The sequence below is a fragment of the Gossypium hirsutum genome, chromosome D04, assembly GCF_007990345.1.
Source record: "Gossypium hirsutum isolate 1008001.06 chromosome D04, Gossypium_hirsutum_v2.1, whole genome shotgun sequence".
Taxonomy (NCBI): domain Eukaryota; kingdom Viridiplantae; phylum Streptophyta; class Magnoliopsida; order Malvales; family Malvaceae; genus Gossypium; species Gossypium hirsutum.
Genome location: NC_053440.1, coordinates 32326368 through 32347040, shown reverse-complemented (window position 1 = coordinate 32347040; position 20673 = coordinate 32326368). Strand labels below are relative to the sequence as shown.

The 20673-nt window shown below is 34.1% G+C and overlaps 1 protein-coding gene and 1 pseudogene across 1 annotated transcript; both read right to left on the bottom strand.

The window, feature by feature from the left end:
• Window positions 1-6887: 6887 nt before the first annotated feature.
• On the bottom strand, window positions 6888-14380 carry LOC107898428 (histone H4). Its single transcript, XM_016823908.2, has 2 exons — window positions 14367-14380; window positions 6888-7359 (listed from the first exon to the last, which is right to left on the bottom strand). Exons 1-2 carry the CDS (start codon window positions 14378-14380, stop codon window positions 6948-6950), a joined length of 426 nt encoding a protein of 141 aa, XP_016679397.2. The 3' UTR covers window positions 6888-6947.
• On the bottom strand, window positions 14075-20291 carry LOC107898429 (probable LRR receptor-like serine/threonine-protein kinase At1g74360; annotated as a pseudogene).
• Window positions 20292-20673: the final 382 nt, after the last annotated feature.

Below are 20673 nucleotides of genomic sequence, written 5' to 3'. Positions count from 1 at the left end.
AATAAAGACGATTAAAGTGTTGTTCAGCTCTGGATCAATGCTTTCCCTATCAAAAATTTTCTTAATCTACGTGCAAACAGATGTACCAACTCTATCCCATTGGCTTTTGAAGAATACCGCATGATAAACATCACACCCTGGAGCTTTTAACGGGCACATGTCAAATAAAGCGCATTTTATTTCATCATCAAAAATTGGTCTACTTAAAAACTAAATCTCCTTCTCAAGTTTAGGAAAACAATTAGCAGGTAAGTTCCTCATCGGCCCCGATGACTCACCATATAAGTTCTGAAAAAACTTAATGGCTTCCTTCTGTAATTCATCTTCATCGAATCGAAAATCCACTCCCCCAAATCATTTTTTAATGTTGTGATTCGATTCTGTTTTCTCCTTTGGATCGTTCAGCAATGAAAAAATTTAGTATTTCTGTCCTCCAAAAAGAGCCAATCACACCTTGCTTTTTATTTCCAAAGTAATTCCTCATGGTAAAAAATAATCTCCAACTCTGTACGTGCCACTAATTCTAACTCAAGAAAATGATTAGAGTGAGAAGGACCATACCTCTCTAAATCCTGGTGAGATTCGAGATCAACCTTTTTTTCTGAAGTCCAATGTGCCCATAACCATTCTTATTCCAAATGTTGACTTGATTCGTAAAGTGGGAAATAGACTCTACCATACAACCATCAAAACTCTATTTTTCCTTAACGAACACAGAGAAACTTGGATGTTCTGCCCAACCTGCTAGAAAATGAAACGGATGCCCCTTAGAAGGATGGGAAAAAAGTCTAATGGATAGAAGGAGTGGCCTATGATCTGACTTGAGCCTTGGAAGGTAAGTCACTAAGAAATTCGGAAAGGCAGCAACCCAAGCATCATTACCAATAGCTCTATCCAGGCGTTCAAATATTCAACCTCTATGTCCTGTAAATGGAGATCCCCTAAACCCTAAATCATTCAGCTCAGCTTCCTCCATGAGATTCCCAAATAGAGAACAATTGCTACTACTAGTTCTACCACCCTTTTTTCTCACACGGAGATAAAATGGCATTAAAATCCCTAATTGCCATCCACGGAGACCCATTATCAGGGTGCTCATTTCCAATTCTCCCCAAAGAGACTTTCATTTCTAACTATCAAGACTTCCATAAACAAACACAACATAAATAGTTTACTGCAAGGATCTATTAGAAACCCGAGTCAAAACATATTAGGGGTGGCTTCGAAGTACGTCAACACTTAACAACTCCTTCAACCCAATCCAAATACCTCTAGAGAAGCCAACTGCCTCCACACGATGAGAGAACTGGAACCCAAGTTTAGCAATAATTGAATCAACTTTTCCCCCACTAAATCTCGTCTCTAAGAGGCCCAAAATGTTATGTTTAAAATCCCTGTTATATTCCTAAAAGATATGAAGGAACTTGGTGCTGGCGCATCCCTAGCAATTCTATGAAAAGATAGTCAAATTCATAACAATAGAACTAGAAGCAAATACTAACCTTTAATGTTCAGACTAGCTGGATTTCTCTCGAGATGTGGTTGCCTTATGCATCGCCTTCTCCTTAGATTTATCCTCGACTTGGGAACATATTAGTTCGACTATGGAGTTCATTGAGTCTAATAATGGGACTCTCGCGTTACTGAAATTTTTAAATCGACCTTCACGATCCTGAATGATTTTGCTAAAAGGTTTACCGTTACAAACAGCCACATTTTTTCCTCCCGGGCCCTGTCGCTTTGACATTTGATGTCTCTTAACAACCCAGCTCAAAACAGTTTCCAAATCTTTCAAAGAATGTATTTTCTTTAAAAGAAACTACCAAGTGTCTTACGAGATCAAGAATATTCAAATTCATTTTTTGCATGGATTCAATTAGACCTTCAAAGGTTGGGTTGAAATGTGCATAGATATTCGATGCACTTACTGTTTCCTTATCATTAACCAACAGAATTAGGGTGTTTAATTCAACAATATTTGAAAATTTTAATAAAGTATTTTTAGTCGTAGGGCTCATACCGGAATTCAGTGAAATGGGAGCCACAATAGTGTTGTCTCCAATTTGAATTGAATGTCCATCCATCAGTGATGTGGGAGCCACCATTGTGTTGTCTCCAAATTGGATTAAAAGGCCACCATTCAGTTTTGTACAGGCCACCACCATAGAATCCCTAACTTGGCTAGGAGAGCCCACGCATATAACAGGAGAGGGAGCCCTAAATATTCTACCCATTAAGCATCATTGAGGCTTTAATGTTTGGGGCCCTACCATCTAACCTAGGCCTAATATTTGCCGCATCTTTTGACCCAAAATGAGAAGGGTTTTTCTTTAATATATTTGACCGTTCAAACCTATTTAGAAAATTGCCTTTTTGGAAAGATATCCCTAAGATATCTACAAATTTTTTCTCATTCTTGCCGCCATCATGCTCTAAGGCAAATAAGGTAGCAAATCGAGAACCCCCTAGTATTCGCTTGATTTTTACCTAAAAATTTGTCGTCCGAACTTAAGTTGTGCCACGATTACCTCCCAACGATCATCCATAGTCCGTAGGTTTCTAATTCCTCTACTATTTTATCCTTCTCCGGTTGAACCTCCACGGTTGCTATCTCCTCATAACCACCACGGCCCAACTCTAGACCTTTAGATGGGAAAAGGTCACGTACATGCCCGTAATGGCTACACGAAAAACAAACTACTGGTAAGGATTCGTATTCGACTCTCTACAACGTGTTTTTCATCAATATTTGAGAGATTAGCGATTTGTCGATATTAATGAAAATCGCCATTCGAGTGAACCTCCCGCTTGAGCCACTACTGTGTTAAAATCTAATTTAGCAACTTTACCTATTAGACCACCTATTTCTTCCAAGATTCTACGTTTGTAAAGTACCCCCGATAGCCCAAGTAAACAGATCCATGCCATGACAGTGCCAGGGAACGGTTGGAGGGGACTGAAGACAAGAGTCCACGACTGAACCGTGAGATATTGGACGAGCACAACCCATGGAACTTGAGTGAGAACCTTCTCGTTATCCCACTATTCTGAAATCTCACCAGAAAATGGTCGTTTTCAACGTCCATAAGTTGAAATGAATGAGTTGGTTTCCAAAGGATAAAAATCCTATTATGAAGTGTAGTATAAGCCAAATTCCTACCTAACAGTTTCACCACCACCGTTAAGGCCATATCCCTTATTAGAATTTTCTTTAACCGGTCAGAAAAATTTATAGTTGGTATTCCATTAACCTTAGATTTCGTGAAATATCCTCCTCAAATTCAATCTCCTCTTCTTGTACCGACTCCAAAGAACCTTTCCCAACTACTTTATCCCTCTAGGTCATCGGTGCCAAAGGGGATGGATCCACGTCTATAACACCCCTAACCCGTCTCTGTCGCCGGTGTAGGGTTATGGAGCATTACCATAAAATCAGAAATATTTAAACATCATAACATTCAATAATTTAAATATATCGTAAACCATTCAATCACATACATTTTGTCCCTAAATCGAGCATTTGAGGCCCTAAAAATAGCTTGGAAGCAATTCGGGACTAATTTGCAACAAAACAAAAAGTTTAAGAATAAGTTGCAAAATTTGAAAAACAATGGTCACACGCCTGTGTGGCCAGGCCGTGTAACTTTCAAACAAGGGACACACAGCCGTGTCCCAACCTATGTCCTCACCCGTGTAACTCATTGATTAGGTTCACACGATCGTGTCACACACTTGTGTCTCAGGCCATGTAACTCACTGACTTAAACGCTAAGAAATTCATATATGACACACGGCCGTATGACAGCCCGTGTCTCAGGCTGTGTGAATCTAAAATACGCCTAAAATCAAGCCATTTTATAACCAAACTATGCATAAATATACAATCCAATTGTGCACACCTTCAAGTAACCTAAACATCATCCAAATACATATAAAGATGTCATTTCAAAGACCCTAATTCAACTAACCAATATGCCATTCAAAAGCACCACAATTATATCAAACAACAACTATCAAAACATGTCAATGTTGCCTCATTTCATGCATGATAACCTATTTCAACTATATACCAAAACATACCACAAATAACCATTTTCAAACCATTCTAAATATACCATAAAGAGCCTTATTTACAAGCATTAACAAGTAACCAAAATTGACAATGTTTGGTAAACATTAAAGTGCACCAACCAAACATAATCTTCAAGACTTTAACATATCAAAGCACCTTTACAAAACATCCTATACATGTCATTATTAATCTTGTCCAAAATATACAAAAACTACCAAAAAGACTTCTGGATAGTGTGATAGATCTCCGATAAGGTTCCAAATCGATCGAGCTTCCGATAATCTATAAAACAAAGGAAAGAAACTATGTAAGCAGTGAGTGTTTAATAAGCTCGTATAAACTTAAACATAACTTACCATTTTAATAATGCAATATATAGATTAAACAAATTCAACACCAACGTCATAAGCTTAGCAAAGCCTAATCAACATCACCAACTCACAAGTTAGTATATCTATCCATAACATAATTGAAATCAACTATAAGACATGTAAATTTCTATATGTACAACATCATTTAGTTCATAAATCCTTTCACTAAGTCATGATTCACTCCATTTGCATACTTACCATTCCGTTCCCTTTTCTTACCCGTTAAGCAATCTAAAGTTACATTGAATACTCGGGAAAGCTCACACAAAGTGTGCCTTTACATATAACCAAAAATCTTTCCTTTACATCAATACTCACACGAGCTGTGAAATGGATCTACTCACACGAGATGTGGGTCAAAATGTACACTACACGATGTAATCACACGAGCTGTGGAGAATCTGTAACAAATGCAAGACTTCGGCCATCAGTGGGACATTCAAGACCAGCACCCGAAACATGAAATCCCTACTGACATGTCATTTGTATCCTAAAAATCCTTAAGGTTCAACCGAGACTCGATATCCGTCAATTCATCATAGCATTGATACATTGATACATTTGTATTTTGATTCATTTACATGAAAAAAAAACATAATAAACATTCAATTTAAATAACATTTAAGCTATTACAGTTCATACAAACTTACATTGATAACTAGGGCGTAGAAGTAAAATCGAGCTAATCTGAAGCTTTAGCTTTTCCTCGATCTAATTCTGAATGTGGTTTATCTTGATCTAAATAGATATTTTCAATCAATTAAATACTTGTAATATTCTATTTAATCCATATGTCATATTTATAAAAAATTACCAATTTTCCCCTAACATTTTAACTTTTCACAATTTAGTCCTTAAGCTTATAACTTCAAATCTAACCATTTTAATCTAAATCCATGTTAACCATAGATACAAGGGACTTTGAAACAACCTATATCTACCACCACTTTACAATAAAACCCTAGAATTTATATCTTTAACAAATTAATCTCTATTTCCAAAATTCATCAAAATCACTTTAAAAAAACGTGTTTATTTTTAACAAGGATTCATAATCTATCAATTAACATCAAAACTCATTCAAAAACATTCATGGTAAGTCCCTCAACCTTTAACAGTTTTACAAACTAACCCTCGGGCTAGCTAGATTAAGCTAAAACAAACTTAAAAACATAAAAATCATTAAAAACGGGGCTTGAATGTATACCATGCAAGAAGAAAACAAAACCGATCCTTTCCCCTCTTCAATGGTGAAATTCGGCCAAGACAAGTGAAAATGAGAAAGATGATAACTTTGTTTCATCTTTCTTTACTTAATTTTTCTTTTAATTACTCAATTACCATTTTAACCTTTAAAAACTATTAAAATTTCAACAAAACCTTATCCATGCACATCCACTAACACCTTAAATGGTTTATATACCATTCAAGTCTTTTAGTTTAAGATTTCATAACCAAGAGACCCCTTTAACTAATAGAACTTTATTTTTACAACTTTTACGATTTAGTCCTTTTTACTTAATTAACTACTTAAACATCAAAATTTCTTAACGAAATTTTAATACGACCTTAATATATTCCTGTAGACATTAAATAAATAACAAAATAATAATTTACTCGTCGGAATTATGATCCCAAAACCACTGTTATCGATATCACTAAAAACGGGCTGTTCAACAATCATCTCATTAACCAAGTCTAACTCCACTTCCTTGAACCTAACCTTTTTGGTATTCCTGTCCTCAATCGGAATATTATTTCCATCACCGTCAGCCAAGATTTCCATTGAGAACGAGAGTAATTTTCCTTTTATATATTCAATGTTTCTTTTAAATAGCCTTTTGTTTTATATTTATATCATTGTACACTTCTTGATCCATTATTATTCACAGTACTGTAATTAAAGAAAAACTAAAAAATATATGCTTCAAAGGCTAGATTGATAGAGCAATTCAAAATGATGTAAAACTCTCTACAATTAAGCCGTTGTTGTCCCATTGTCTGTTTCAGCTTGACAACCATGATTAACTCAAGTCTCACATAAATTGAATCCTTGAATTACGAGGTAACTATGTGGTGGAAGAGATGCAGTATGTTCTGAAACTTTGGCCTGCTTTGTTATAGCTCCGGGACACATCTGACACCGAACATCAAGGAAATGTGTGGGGAAAGGAGGGATGGAAACCCCATTTGATTGGCCAAAGAAATATGTCAATGCCTTGTTTCTTTCATTTTGATTAGGTAGCCATTAAAATTTTCATTTCACTCAACGTTGGAACCTTATTGTCAATTCCACCTTTGGGGAAGCATACAAACACCATAAACGATAAAATCATTTTCTCAAAAATAATTTAAGATTGACAAAAAGACCATCAAGTTTCAATAAAAACATGCAAATGATTATGCGAAATTACAAACTATAACAGTGAACAACGAAGCCCAGCTTGTAATTGTGGCAGAGCCCTACAATTTTCCCCTAATTAAAAACCTAGGCACTAAATCATCTAACCGCCAAATCCATACAAAGTCCTACCCTGCCTCTTCAGTGCATAAACCACATCCATGGCAGTCACCGTCTTTCTCCTGGCGTGTTCGGTGTAGGTAACAGCATCGCGAATCACGTTCTCCAAGAATATCTTGAGAACTCCGCACGTTTCCTCGTAGATCAAGCCGCTAATATGCTTCACTCCTCCCCTACGTGCCAGGCGTCGAATTGCCGGCTTTGTGATGCCCTGGATGTTGTCACGGAGAACCTTACGGTGGCGCTTCGCTCCTCCTTTGCCCAATCCCTTGCCGCCCTTCCCTCTTCCTGACATGTTCGATATCCAACCAAATTTAAGAGACTTCAACGATTTGGATAATAAAATTGGAAATTTGAGGAGCGAAACAAAATTGCGAGGTATTTTATAGCGGGAACTGGGGAGTTTTTTTGTTTAGATAGTGATCCATGCGATTTCTCTATTTTATAGTGGCCGTTGATTACTCGTAATGGAGGGTTCAGATGAAGAGAAATATCGGCGTGGATCGATGACCTGGATTATTGGGAGTTATTTTTAAGGTGATAGGTATTAGAGGTGGCCGCCCGGCCCAGCCCGACGGCTCGCCCGAAATACTGGAGGGTTTGGGTAGAAATATAGGCTCGAAATATGGGTTTGAGCAAAAAAACGAGGCCCGTTTAGAAAACGAGCCGGGCCTCAGGCACAACTTTTTTGGCCGGGCCCGGCTCGGCCCAATATAATAAATATATTTATTTTTTAATTTTAAAATATTTTTAAAATACTTTTTTTTAATTTTTTAATTTTAAAATATTTTTAATATACTTTTTTTAATTTTTAAAATAATTTTTTGGTATTTATTAAAAAATGGGTCGGGCCGGGCCGGGCCTGGGCAAAATTTCAGGCCCATATTTCGAGCCAGGCCAAAATTTTTTATGGATCTCGACCTGGCCCATGAGCACCTCTAATAGGTATCAAAACAGCAAAATTAGTGCCGATTTTTTTCAAATTTTAGCAATTTAATGTTTTTAAAGTCACAAGTTTGTAAAAAACAATTTTCACAAAATACTTTATACCAAATGCATTTTCTATATAATTTTGATTTCTCTGGTTTGTTGGTTGAATGCTTACCTTTTTTATTTTTAGGTTTTAAATTTGAATCTCCTCTAGATTTGATCATGGGTCGGGTCATCCGGTCCGACCTGAAGGCCCGCCTGAAATGTGGAAGGGTTTGGAAAAAAATATAAGCTAAAAAATGGGCTTGGACAAAAAAATAAGGCCCGTTTAAAAAACAGGTCAAGCCTCGGGTAAAGCATTTTTGGCCCGAACCTGGTCCGAATTCACTAAAGGGCAAAAAAATCTGTTTTTTTTTGTTTCTGAATGTTATTTTCTTGTTGTTTTCTCTTTGTTTTGCTACTATTTTACTTTTATGTTGCTACTATTTTGTTATTATTGTTTGGATACTGTATAAAGCTTATTTTATTGTTAATTTTGTTATTATTTTCAAGGCATTTGTTAATTCTGTTATTATTTTAGAGGTTTTTACTTGTTAAGTTGCATTTACCTTAGTGTTATTTAAGTCTACATATTTTTTAAAATTTATTTTCAATTTGTTGGAAAATATTTATGTTGATGTTTTGGGAAATATTTATGTTGATGTTTTTAGTATTTTTGATGTATTATACATATTTAAAAATTATATAAAAATAATATAAAAATTAATACAGACGGGCTGGGTCGGGCCCGAGTTTTAGCATTTTTATCAGGGTCGGGATTGGGCAAAATTTTAGGCCTATTTTTTGAGCCGAGCCCGGGCCTAGTAAATGGGCCTAAATTTTTAGTTGAACCCAGCCCTTGAGCACCTCTAATCTCCTCTTATATTTATTTATTCTTTTTCTAATCAACATTGCTTCAAGATCTTTTTTTAATTAATAAATATGTTATTTTTAAGTTTTTAATTAAAAAATGTTTTTAAATTTTTTATTTTAATTTTTAATTAATAAATTCTTAATTTATATAGACAAAATAATAAATATGTAATTATATAATGAAAACAAAAAAATTTTATATATACCATTATATTAAATATATTTTATTTTTAAAAGAAATCAACTAAATTTTTTTATATCGGGTTCTTGTCGCTTTTATATTGGATCTAATTTATATGTGCCTCCTAAACTTTTAACCTAGCACTTTATAATTTAATCCAACTTAATACATGTTTTTCTATTTCTCAAAATAAATATTAATTAATTAATTAAATTAGATAAATTAATTTTCCAATAAAATAATTTTCTTAACTCAATTCTAATTCTGCTAACATCATGGAAATTTTACAATAAAAGAATTTTTGAGAAAATATATTTTGTAACACTCTTCACTCGGCCCAATTGTCGAACCTGGGTTACGGGATGTTACTTTTGTTACCGGAACAATTCACATTTAAAAACTCAACAGAAATTCATTCAATCCTCATTTCTTAATATAAATACATGCACCACACATTAATCAAGTAAAATCAAGACTTAAACGAGCTTACTAAAGCTCTAAATTTGACCCGAGCATGTATAAGGACCAAACTATAAACTTTTCAAAGTTTAAGCATGGGTATCGATACTCAAGTCAAGTATCGATACCATTTTTAATTTTGATGTTTTAAAAATCAAGTTAAAATACACAAGTATCAATACTCAAGTTAGGTATCGATACCGTTTTGGCATTATACCAATTTCAAAATTTAAAATCGAGCCAATTTTTTGCTGATACCTTTATAAGTACCGTTCTTCAGAAAAATAAGTATCGATACTTATATGAGTATCGATACCAAATTGGCATTCTGTTGATTTAAAAATAATATTCATTTGGTAAAGTACCGATACTTCAACCTATAGTATCGATATTTTTTTGTTAAAAGGTTAAAAATCTCATGTTTGGTACCATTTCTCATGCTCAAACTAAAACCAACTCAAAAAGAACCTTAAGTACACATATAACTTGTATAAAACACCATTCAAGCATACACCAACATCTCGTATTAAAAATCTTAACTATCAACAACCAATATGCCACCAATTTGGCACCTTTTCACAAACAAACATATACATACAACATGCCTCAAATGGCCCTCAAAATGAAACTTTCATCTATACATTTCATGTCAAATAAACTATACACAACCACAATACCTACTCAATCATCTTTTCACCAATCATGCAAATAACCATTACTTTCACAATGCATACTATTCAAATTCATTAATTACTTTAACATCACCATTAACTTTTATCATCAAATTATTTTATCTAAACCTTACACATTACCAATATGTACACTTAATTACATAACATATACCATTCAAAATATATGACACATTCAAGATCCAAAGTACCAACATCATTCAAGGAAGTACACATAAACATAGCATTGTCTATGTACATGCCACATAACTAAGTTCAGAATGGTTAAAAGACTATTGAATCGAAGACTTAATAGACTCTGAAATGATCTAATCGCCTCATTCTGCAAAAGACAACAATAAAATAAGAAACATAGCCGAGTAAGCATTTTGTATGCTTAGTAAATTCATAGGAGTTAAAATAGTAAACTCACCTCAAATCACAATTAACATATCAAATTAGCTATATGAATATAATTTCTTGTTACCACATTTCACAATAACAAGGTGAGTATGTCAAAAAATCGAGCCATAAACATTTCAATTAGTACGAATCAATCCCATTTAGTGTCATTTAATCAAACTCGTTAATTACATTTCATTTACATCATACTTATATCATATAAAAAATTCCAAAACAATACATATCATCATTTAATTGTTTCCCTTTTCCAATAATTGATTAGCCCGATAAACTATAATCAACAGATACGGATACGCAGGTAACTACCAAAACATACTTGATTGCTCATTCGAGTGATAACTCCAATACAAACATGAGCGCTAAAGTGCTAAACCTGTAGGCATCATATGTTATAATACATTACATCCCTCTATAACACACCAAGGTCTCAATAGAGACAATTAGTAATAGTGGTCTCCAAATAGACAAAACTCGGTAATCTGCAACAAATGCTAGATTTCTGTATAAACAATGAATTCTCCGTATATCAATATCATTACATACCATATCTCGTGCAATATGCAAATAAACCTATTGGCATGCCAATTGTATCCTATCCTTTCTTACATTTATTTAGGCACATTTAACACATCAATTCATTTCTTTACAATTCAATCATTTTCTCACCATTTGTACCATTTTATAACCAATTCAACATACAATCACAAGTTACAATTTCATAATTTAAACACAAAAAATCATTTACAACATAGAAACACCATATGAACTTACCTGCAAAAACTGCTAACAAGTTGAACTGTAGGGACTAATCAGTAATTTTCCCTTTTCCTCAATTATCTATTGGTTGATTCAAATCTTGATCTATATGGTAATTCATTTCAATTTATCAGTTTAAAATGTCTTATAACAATTTATTTCATGCATATAATAGTCCAATTTCATTTTAAAAATTCCCTAAATTTTTACATTTTATTCAATTTAGTTCATAAAACTGAAACAATCATAACTTTCACATTGAAGTCCTGTTTTCAATTCGATTTCAATCACATCCTTTTATAGAAATTTCATACTAATTTTGAAATATTTTTATTTTAGTCCCTATGTTCAAAACTAACAACTTTCACTTTACAAATCTAAGCTTAAAAGCTAAATATTTAACATCAAAAGCTTCAAAATTCATCAATGATAGCATTCCCAAACTTTAACAATTTTACAGTTTAATACTCAGGCTAGCTAAATCAAGCTCCCAAGATCTCAAAAACCTAAAATTTACAAAAAAAAAGGGGGACTTTGGAGGACTTACCATGCAAGGCCAATTGTATTGAAGCATTCAATAATGGCTTCTCTATTCTATTTTATGTATATTCGGTGAATAAGAGAAAAACTAAAGAAGATGACACTTTTTCTATTGTTTAAACACATTATTAATTTTATTTTTTTACATATTTTTAAATTAAAAATATGCCTTAACCATCCACTATAATGAAAAATGGCCTAATTTCCTTTTAAATAATTGATTTAATTACTATATAGGCCCTTTAATCAATAAAAATCTATAGCTATTAACTTTTATGGTTTTTACAATTTAGTTCGTATAACTTAATTACTAACCAATCGACGAAAAATATCGGACCAAAAATCAACATAACACCATGATAGACTTGTAAATATTAAATAATAACATAAATTTACTCGACCAATGGAAAACGGGGTTTCGAAACCACTATTTCTGACACCATTAAAAATGGGTTTATACATATTTAATTTTCATATTCAACGAATTCACAATGACTAATTAATTTAATTTCATTTTCAAACTTCAATTATTTAATTAAATAATAATTTAAAAATCTTAAATTAATTATCAAGTCATTTCTATACTTACTGAGAAAACACATTCATTTCCAAATGTGACTCATTTCTCTAACTTTATTATTTCAAACCATTTCTGTTTATTTGGTTCAACATGCAATTCATTTATGGTTTCAACGAGCTAATGGAAGGACCGATTGGACATATATAATTAGGGCTCAAATGATTTATAATTATGTTTAAGCTTTTTGTTTATTAATTATAAACTCATGTAGTCACGCAGTCATTCCACTATAGTATTGTGACTAAGTTCTCCCTAATTACATACTATTACAAAAGCTACTCAATTAGTGATCATCCAATGACATTGTCGTTAGTGTATTATCGTCATAGTATATCCTTAATCTCTTTGCGATAAATTTATTCTCTCAATATTATCTTATTTTATTTCATGGTAACAATTACATCTTTATTCATGAAAAGTCAATTACTATCAAATAGTAATCAAATCATTTATCACAAAGACAAACGGCTCATGACTACATTTACTTTTCATCTATCATGTAATATCGATGAGGCTACATACTGCGGAAGTTGTATACACAACACATCAACTTTCGATTCCTTATCTATTTGAACTTGAGTTTTTACTTACATCAAAGTATACGAGTCATACATACATAGTCTATTATCCATGAATAATTAAGGTATATCATACTATGAACGTCACAAGTGAATAAATTCATAAATGGATTTAGGATCTATTCTACTTGGGTCCTATTCAATGTACTACCAATCCAGTTAGTCATATATATGTCTCTATCTTTTGAGAGTCATCCACTCCGATACTCAAGAAAAATCATCTCCCCAATTGGACTTGATAGACAAAATATTAGTCTTTCAATCGGTTTGCTCATTTCTAATTAGACTAAGGACATGTTTAGGTTCATCTACTAATAATATAAGTTGTCTTTTTGTATTATAATCCAACCACATAATACTGCTTAGTACTAGTTAAATATTAGATATCCAATGGGTCAATATTTGTTTCCATTTTGTTTTGTGTGCAAAAACATTAAGGACAATATTTAAAGTGTATTAATGTAATTAATGAGTATTATTATTAGACCAATTTGTTCGAAAAATACAAGTGTACATAGACGAAAAAACTACACTTGATACACTAGATCCAACATTAAATCCATAAACTATTTATACATAATATATCCAACATTAAATCCATAAACTATTTATACATAATATATCCAACATTAAATCCATAAACTATTTATTCATAATATATGCAGTTTATTCTTTCTATTTATATAATAATGAAATCCATTCATATTATGAAAAGAAACTTAAAGAATTTCTAAATTTTAAATTAAATCTTATGAATTATGAAATAACAAATTATGCCAGCTTAAAATTTATGTATAATGATCATTCCCCAAAATAGGAAGTAAATACATTTTATATTTTTATAATTTTTAATAAGGTAAGGGATTAGAGATGTTACAGTCATTACTTAATTTCAATAGAATTCCTTTGTTATTACACTATGATATTAGAAGATCCAACAAATATTCTGTTAAATTGATATTTAATTATATATTTTCTTTTTGTTGTAGATAAGAAGGAAAGCAATTACATCATGCTTTTGTTGTTTGATGGATTAGGAAAAAAGTTATAGATTTATTCGATGCATTGGAATGTTAAATTTAAGTAGCATTAATTAAAAGATTGATAATTGAAGAACAACAACATTTCTTCATCAACATGACAAACATCATATTTATCCTACTAGACTGATGTTCAGCCAATACTCTTGCTACTGCTCTAGTTGTGTTGATAAGGTAACATAACCCTTGGAACGCCACTATAGCTGACTTTTTCCACCCAACTTTCTTTTTAGTAATTGTTTCGCCATCCATTCATGGATACCATCAACCACTGTGGCAAACCAATGTGGTTCACCGTTCCGAAAAATAGAATACAATATAGCTACTCCCAATACCATTCCACATCCATACCCTGTCAACAATGCCTTCCAAAATTCACTTTTATCCTGTGACTGTAGCAGTGGTGGTGGCGGCTGTGGAAGTTAATCGTCAAAGTTGAACAACGAACTATGCAATAGTGGATTTCCTAGGAAGGAATCTTTCCCAAATGTTGATAATTTCCCTGTTGCTATACCAGCAAGGAATGGATTGAATGAAATGTTGATGTTGCTTAAATCATGCAACTTACCCAACTCCACGAGAAAAATGCCTGAAAAATTGTTCATTGACAATCAAGATTCTTTAAGCATCGAATATTCCCAATTTTGGTCAGAATTTGGCCCGAAAATTCGTTCCTTGAAATGTTTAGGACTATAAGTGGTAACTTACCCATCTCTGCAGGCAGTTTCCCATTGAATTCATTGGAGCTAAAATCTAACACACTAAATTTCTGCATCTTAGCCGTATCTGAAGGGACCTCACCCTAGAGTTTATTCCCCCTAAGCTGAAGATAACCTGAGACCACATACTCCCGCACCGGTGAACCTCTATCACATATTTGAAAAAAATCACACCCTTTAAGCAATCCAATTTTTATGCTTCTGCAAGTTTTCCTGGTAAGAATGGTATAGACAAAGCCAAAAGGCGAGTAGTTTATAGTTAGCAATCTCTACATCACCAAACACTCCGTAGGACCGGTATTCATCGGCTGGCTTCGTCGATCTGATTCAATTGTTAGAGTGGGATTTCTTCTAATATTTGTAAACTCAAGAGGGAAATTCTCGGTAAGTCAATTGTTAGCAAGATTTAGCCATAATAATCTAGAATAGTTTCTAAGTTGATGGGGAATTTCACCGGTTAATGAGTTGTTTGCAAGCATTAACCACAATAGGGATATCAAGTTTCCAAACGTAGGTGGAATTGATCCAGAGAGGCCATTGAAGGAGAGATCAAGGGCTTGTAGATGTGACAAGTCTCCATACACCGATGGTATGTCGCTTTTAAATTGATTGTAGCCTAAGATTAAGAACTTCAAGCCTAGCATCAGAGAGATTTCAACTGGTAATTCACCACAAAAGTTATTGTAACTTAGATCGAGTTGAGACATATTTGTTAGCTTGTGAATCCCAGAAGAAAGTATCCCATCTATGTATGAATTCCCATGAAGTGTAAGAGATTTCAACTGTGTGAATCTTCCAAAAATCTCGTGAACTTTTCCACCAAAACTGTTGTTGCTCAAATCCAGTGAAGTCAATTTCTTCAGGTTTAAAAGAGATTCAGAAATCAATATTGAAAAACGATTGTTACCCAATAATAAGCTTTCCAGGGTAGAAATTGATCCCAGCTCTAAGGGAATTGGCCTTGAAAAGTTGTTTCCCCATATATTTAGGGTAACCAAATTGTTAGAAGATGGCTTACATGCAGACCAAGGCAGTCCGAGCCATGCAAGTAGCAGCTGAAGCATATGCTACTGTTATGTTACTTTTCAGTTAATGTTTTGTTGCTTAGTTAGATTAGAACTAAGTTAGTAACATGCTTGATGTAATTTGGTGCTGATAGATTTGATAAATTAGCTTAACCAAGAGTGCAAGCAAGGATTTATAAGTTTCAAGACTTAGTTAGTGGAGTTAGGTATGTTTAGGTAACATTTTCATTTGTTTGACAAGTTGATTGCTTGGTATATGTAATTCCTTTTGTTCTCAATGAAATGATGATGAATCTTTTAGTAATTTCTTCTTCTTCTTTTGGTTTTCTATCAAGCATTTTGTTCTTATAGCTTAAGGTTAATTTCTTTGTTTGTTCATCAAGATATTGTAGCTTAAAGCTTAAGTTTCAGCTGAAATTTCTTATTCTATTTTCTAATATCCAAAAATTGGTATATGGAGCTGATTTCTTAGAGGACCTTTCTATTTTCTATTCTCAAAAACGATGCCTTCATCAAGTTTCTCTCCAGCACCACCACCAATGTTCAATGGTAAAGGATACCACATTTGGGTAGTGAAAATAAAGACCTACCTGCAGGCATTTGACTTGTGGGAGGTTGTTAATGCTGATGTTGAACCATCTCCTTTAAGAGCTAACCCCACGGTAGCTCAGAACATGCAGCATTCTGATGATAGAGCCAAGAGGTACAAGGAAATGTCTTGCATTCAAAACAGTATGTCAGACTTGATTTTCACAAGGATTATGGCCTGTGAGATTCCAAAACAGGCTTAGGACAGGCTCAAAGAGGAGTTTCAAAGAACTAAAAAAACAAGACAACAACAACTCTTGAATTTGAGAAGGGATTTTGAAAATTTGAAGAAGATGGAATCAGAAATAGTTAAGCAATATTCAAACAGAATTATGGCTATTGTGAACAGCATCAGATTGCTTGGGGACCAATTCAGTGAAGTTAGAATAATGGAAAAGGTTATTTTAACCTTACTTGAGAGATTTGAAGCCAAAATCTCTTCCCTGGAAGATTCAAGAGATCTGTCAAGCATCTCTTTGGCTGAGCTAATCAATGCCCTCTATTATCAGGAACAAAGAAATCCTAGCAGATAGGAGGAGCATCAAGAAGGTGCCTTTCAAGCCAAGAGCAGACCAACCTCGAGCTCCTCTGGCTACAAAGGAAAATAAACTTGGCCAGGCAAATCAAGAAGAGATGGAGCAAGAAGAAGGTATCCACCTTACTCACATTGCAAAAGAGTTAGCCAACCTGAAGCTAACTGCTGGTACAGACCTGATGTACAGTGCAAGATGGGCCATGTTGAGAAGGTTTGCAAAAACAAAGGCAAGCAGAAGCAAAACCAGCCTCAACAGCCTAGAACAGAAGCTCAAGTGGCAGAGGAAGGTTGTGATCAGGAAGAACAAGTATTTACTGTCTCCTACTCAGCTGCTAGAAGAAAACCCACAAAAAGGTGGTTGAATAACAGTGGTTGCACAAACCACATGACACTTGATGCTGCTATTTTCAAGAGCATTGATAGAAGTTTCAACACAAAAGTAAAAGTGGGCAATGGACACTACATTAAAGCAGAAGGCAAGGGAGATGTGCTGAATGACACTCCTTCAGGTATCAAACTCATTTCCAATGTTTTGTTAGTACCTGAAATAGATAGAAATCTACTAAGTATTGCTCAACTAGTTGAAAAAGGATACTCAGTTGTATTCAAAGGAAAAGAATGCCTGATTAGTGATCCAAGTGGATCCAAACTCATGCTAGTGATCTAAGTGGATCCAAACACTGCTTATAATGTCTCTGTATGTGGATGACTTGTTAGTAACATGTGAAAACAATGTTGTGCTTTCAAATTTCAAAGGCAAAATGGAGAGCATGTTTGAAATGTCAGATTTAGGTGAAATGTCCTATTTCCTTGGCATGGAAGTATTTTAGACTCAGCAAGGGATTTTCTTAAGCCAAAAGGCATTTGCCTTGAAAATGCTGAACAGATTCTCCATGCAGAATTGTAAAGCAACTATCACTCCAGTTGCTATTGGAGAAAAGCTGACAAGCCAGGGTGATTTCGAGAAAGTGAATGAATCAACCTATAGGAGCCTAGTTGTATGTTTGCTCTACTTGATAGCCATAAGACCAGACATAATGTTTGCAGTCAACCTCCTATCCAGGTTCATGCACGGCTGTAATGTGAACCATTTTCAAGCTGCAAAGAGAGTCCTCAGGTACATTAAAGGCACTCTGAACTTTTGGATAATGTTTACGAAGGTTGACAGTATGAAGCTCCTTGGTTTTGCTGACAATGACTGGGCGGATCAATAGATGACATCAAAAGCACCTCAGGGTATTTGTTTACCCTTGGTTCAACTTTTTTTTTTGCTAGAGTTCAAAGAAGAAAACTATTGTTGCTCAATCAACAACTGAAATAGAATATGTAGCAGCTGCAGGAGCTGTTAACCAAGCAATTCGATTAAGGAAGATCATGGCAGATATGAACTTGCATCAAAGAGAAGCAACAGAGATCAGATGTGATAACCAATCTGCTGTTGCAATTGCAAAGAATCCAGTGTTTCATAGGAAAACAAAGCATTTTAAGATCAAGTTTCATTTTGTTAGGGAAATGGAACAATCTCAAGAAATTAGACTAGTTCATTGCAGTTCTGAAGATCAGTTAACAGATATCTTGACAAAGCCTCTTTGTGTGTCAAGGTTCAAGAATTTGAGAGCGAAGTTGGGAGTTTGCAACATGCAAGCCAAGGAGGAGTGTTAGAAGATGGCTTACATGCGGACCAAGGCAGTTCGAACCATGCGAGTAGCAGCTGAAGCATATAATGCTGTTATGTTACTTTTCAGTTAATGTTGTGTTGCTTAGTTAGATTAGAACTAAGTTAGTGACATGCTTGATGTAATTTGGTGCTGATAGATTTGATAAATCAGCTTAACCAAGAGTGCAAGCAAGGTTTTATAAGTTTCAAGACTTAGTTAGTGGAGCTAGGTATGTTTAGGTAACATTTTCATTTTTTTTGACAAGCTAGGTATGTTTAGGTAACATTTTCATTTTTTTTGACAAGCTGATTGCCTGGTATATGTAATGCCTTTTGTTCTCAATGAAATGATAATGAATCTTTCAGCAAATTCTTCGTCTTCTTTTGGTTTTCTGGCAAGCATTCTGTTCTTATTAATTTCTTTGTTTGTTCATCAAGATATTGTAGCTTAAAGCTTAAGTTTCAGCTGAAATTTCTTATTCAGTTTTCTAAGATCCAACACAAATTCTTGCAATTCGAAATCTCCCCTGGAACCTCACTCTGGAATTTGTTTTCTGATAGATCCAAAATCTGCACAGTACAATTCTCCATAAAACAAGATGCTGGGACTGACCCTGTGAAATAGTTTTCAGCAACTGAAAACTCAATTAGCGTTGCAAACCCTGTCCAAATATTACCACTAAAATTATTGGAGCTCAAATCCAGATACTGCAGATTCCAGCAGCCATCGAAGTAGTCAGTGCTACCCCAGAAATTATTCATTGAAAGGTTTGCAACAACTAGTTTGTGGCAAATTGCTGGGAAACTAAACTTGACCTACCCATGAAACCGATTAGTAGACAAATCAAGCTTCTCTAAACCGGTCAATCCAGTCAACATCAGCTCACCTCCGAGAATATTATGTGATAAGTTGAGATACACAAGGTTGTGGCATCTATTCAACTCATCAAGGATCACTCCATTTAGCGTGTTTGTAGAGAGATCAAGATGTTGAACGTGAGTTAAGGCTGAGAAGTTGTTGAACATTTCCCCTGAAATATTGCTGTCAGAAAGGTCCATACCAATGATTCTCGCCTCGCCATTAGAGCACAAGATTCCATACCACTCACATGGATTCGAGCTCCTTTCATTCCATTCTGTGTATCTTCCTCGATTAACTCGGTTTTGTTCTTCCAGAAATGATTTCAGGTTCAGCAGGACTTCTTTGTCTGTGTCTAGAGAATTTCCTGAAACAGCAGCAAAAGCTGCAAATTCAAACAACTTGTAATGGATCACCATGAGTTGATAGGACTAACACTAAAAATTTTCACCTCCGAAAAACATGGACAAGATATAGAAGTCTTTGTTTAAACATATCAAAGATATAATATAATTAAACTAGAACTGTTTAAAAAAAACATTTGAGGTTAGCAGGACATATATGCCTATAAGAGTAACAAAACTGTAATAATAAAGAAAAAAAAAGGAATTTAGATAATAATAAGCGAATGGGTTTCAACCTGTAATTAGGATTAAGAATATGCGAATAACTAAAGAGCAGCATGAGTAAGCTTTGTCTTCTAACATGGTCTCCTTTTTGTTGTTCCGGTCTGAAAATCTAGGATTGTGGTAAAGTACTAAGTTCCTTGAACAGGAAACAATTAACTGAAGACAAGTCTGGGTTCTTCTCCATGTCTTTTTTCTTTTCTGAAATCTATGGGAAAGGAAATGAGAAGGAAATTCAATTACTAAAACTAGTGACGTTAGCAGAGCCAAAAAAGTCAGGTAGTCGTAAAAATTAGTTAGTTTCTTGTCCAACTCGTTGACTGACTAATGTTCTACGCTTTTAGTTTCTTATTCAAGATTAGAACAATCATCGGCATAGAACGTTCGTCTACCTGAGAGTTTTTTTTGGTTTAATACCTCTTTGGCCCCTTTACTATAGCTAAATTATCACTTTGGTACCTATATTATTTTTTATTAGTTTCGCCCCTATACTTTCGTTCTGTATACCTGGTGACCCATCTATATATTTTCCATTAAAAAAGTTAAATAAGCCAATGTCATGCTGCCAGGTGTCAATCAAAAGTAAAAAAAATTAAAATTTTAAAAAATAACAAAATTCTTTTTAAAAATCAT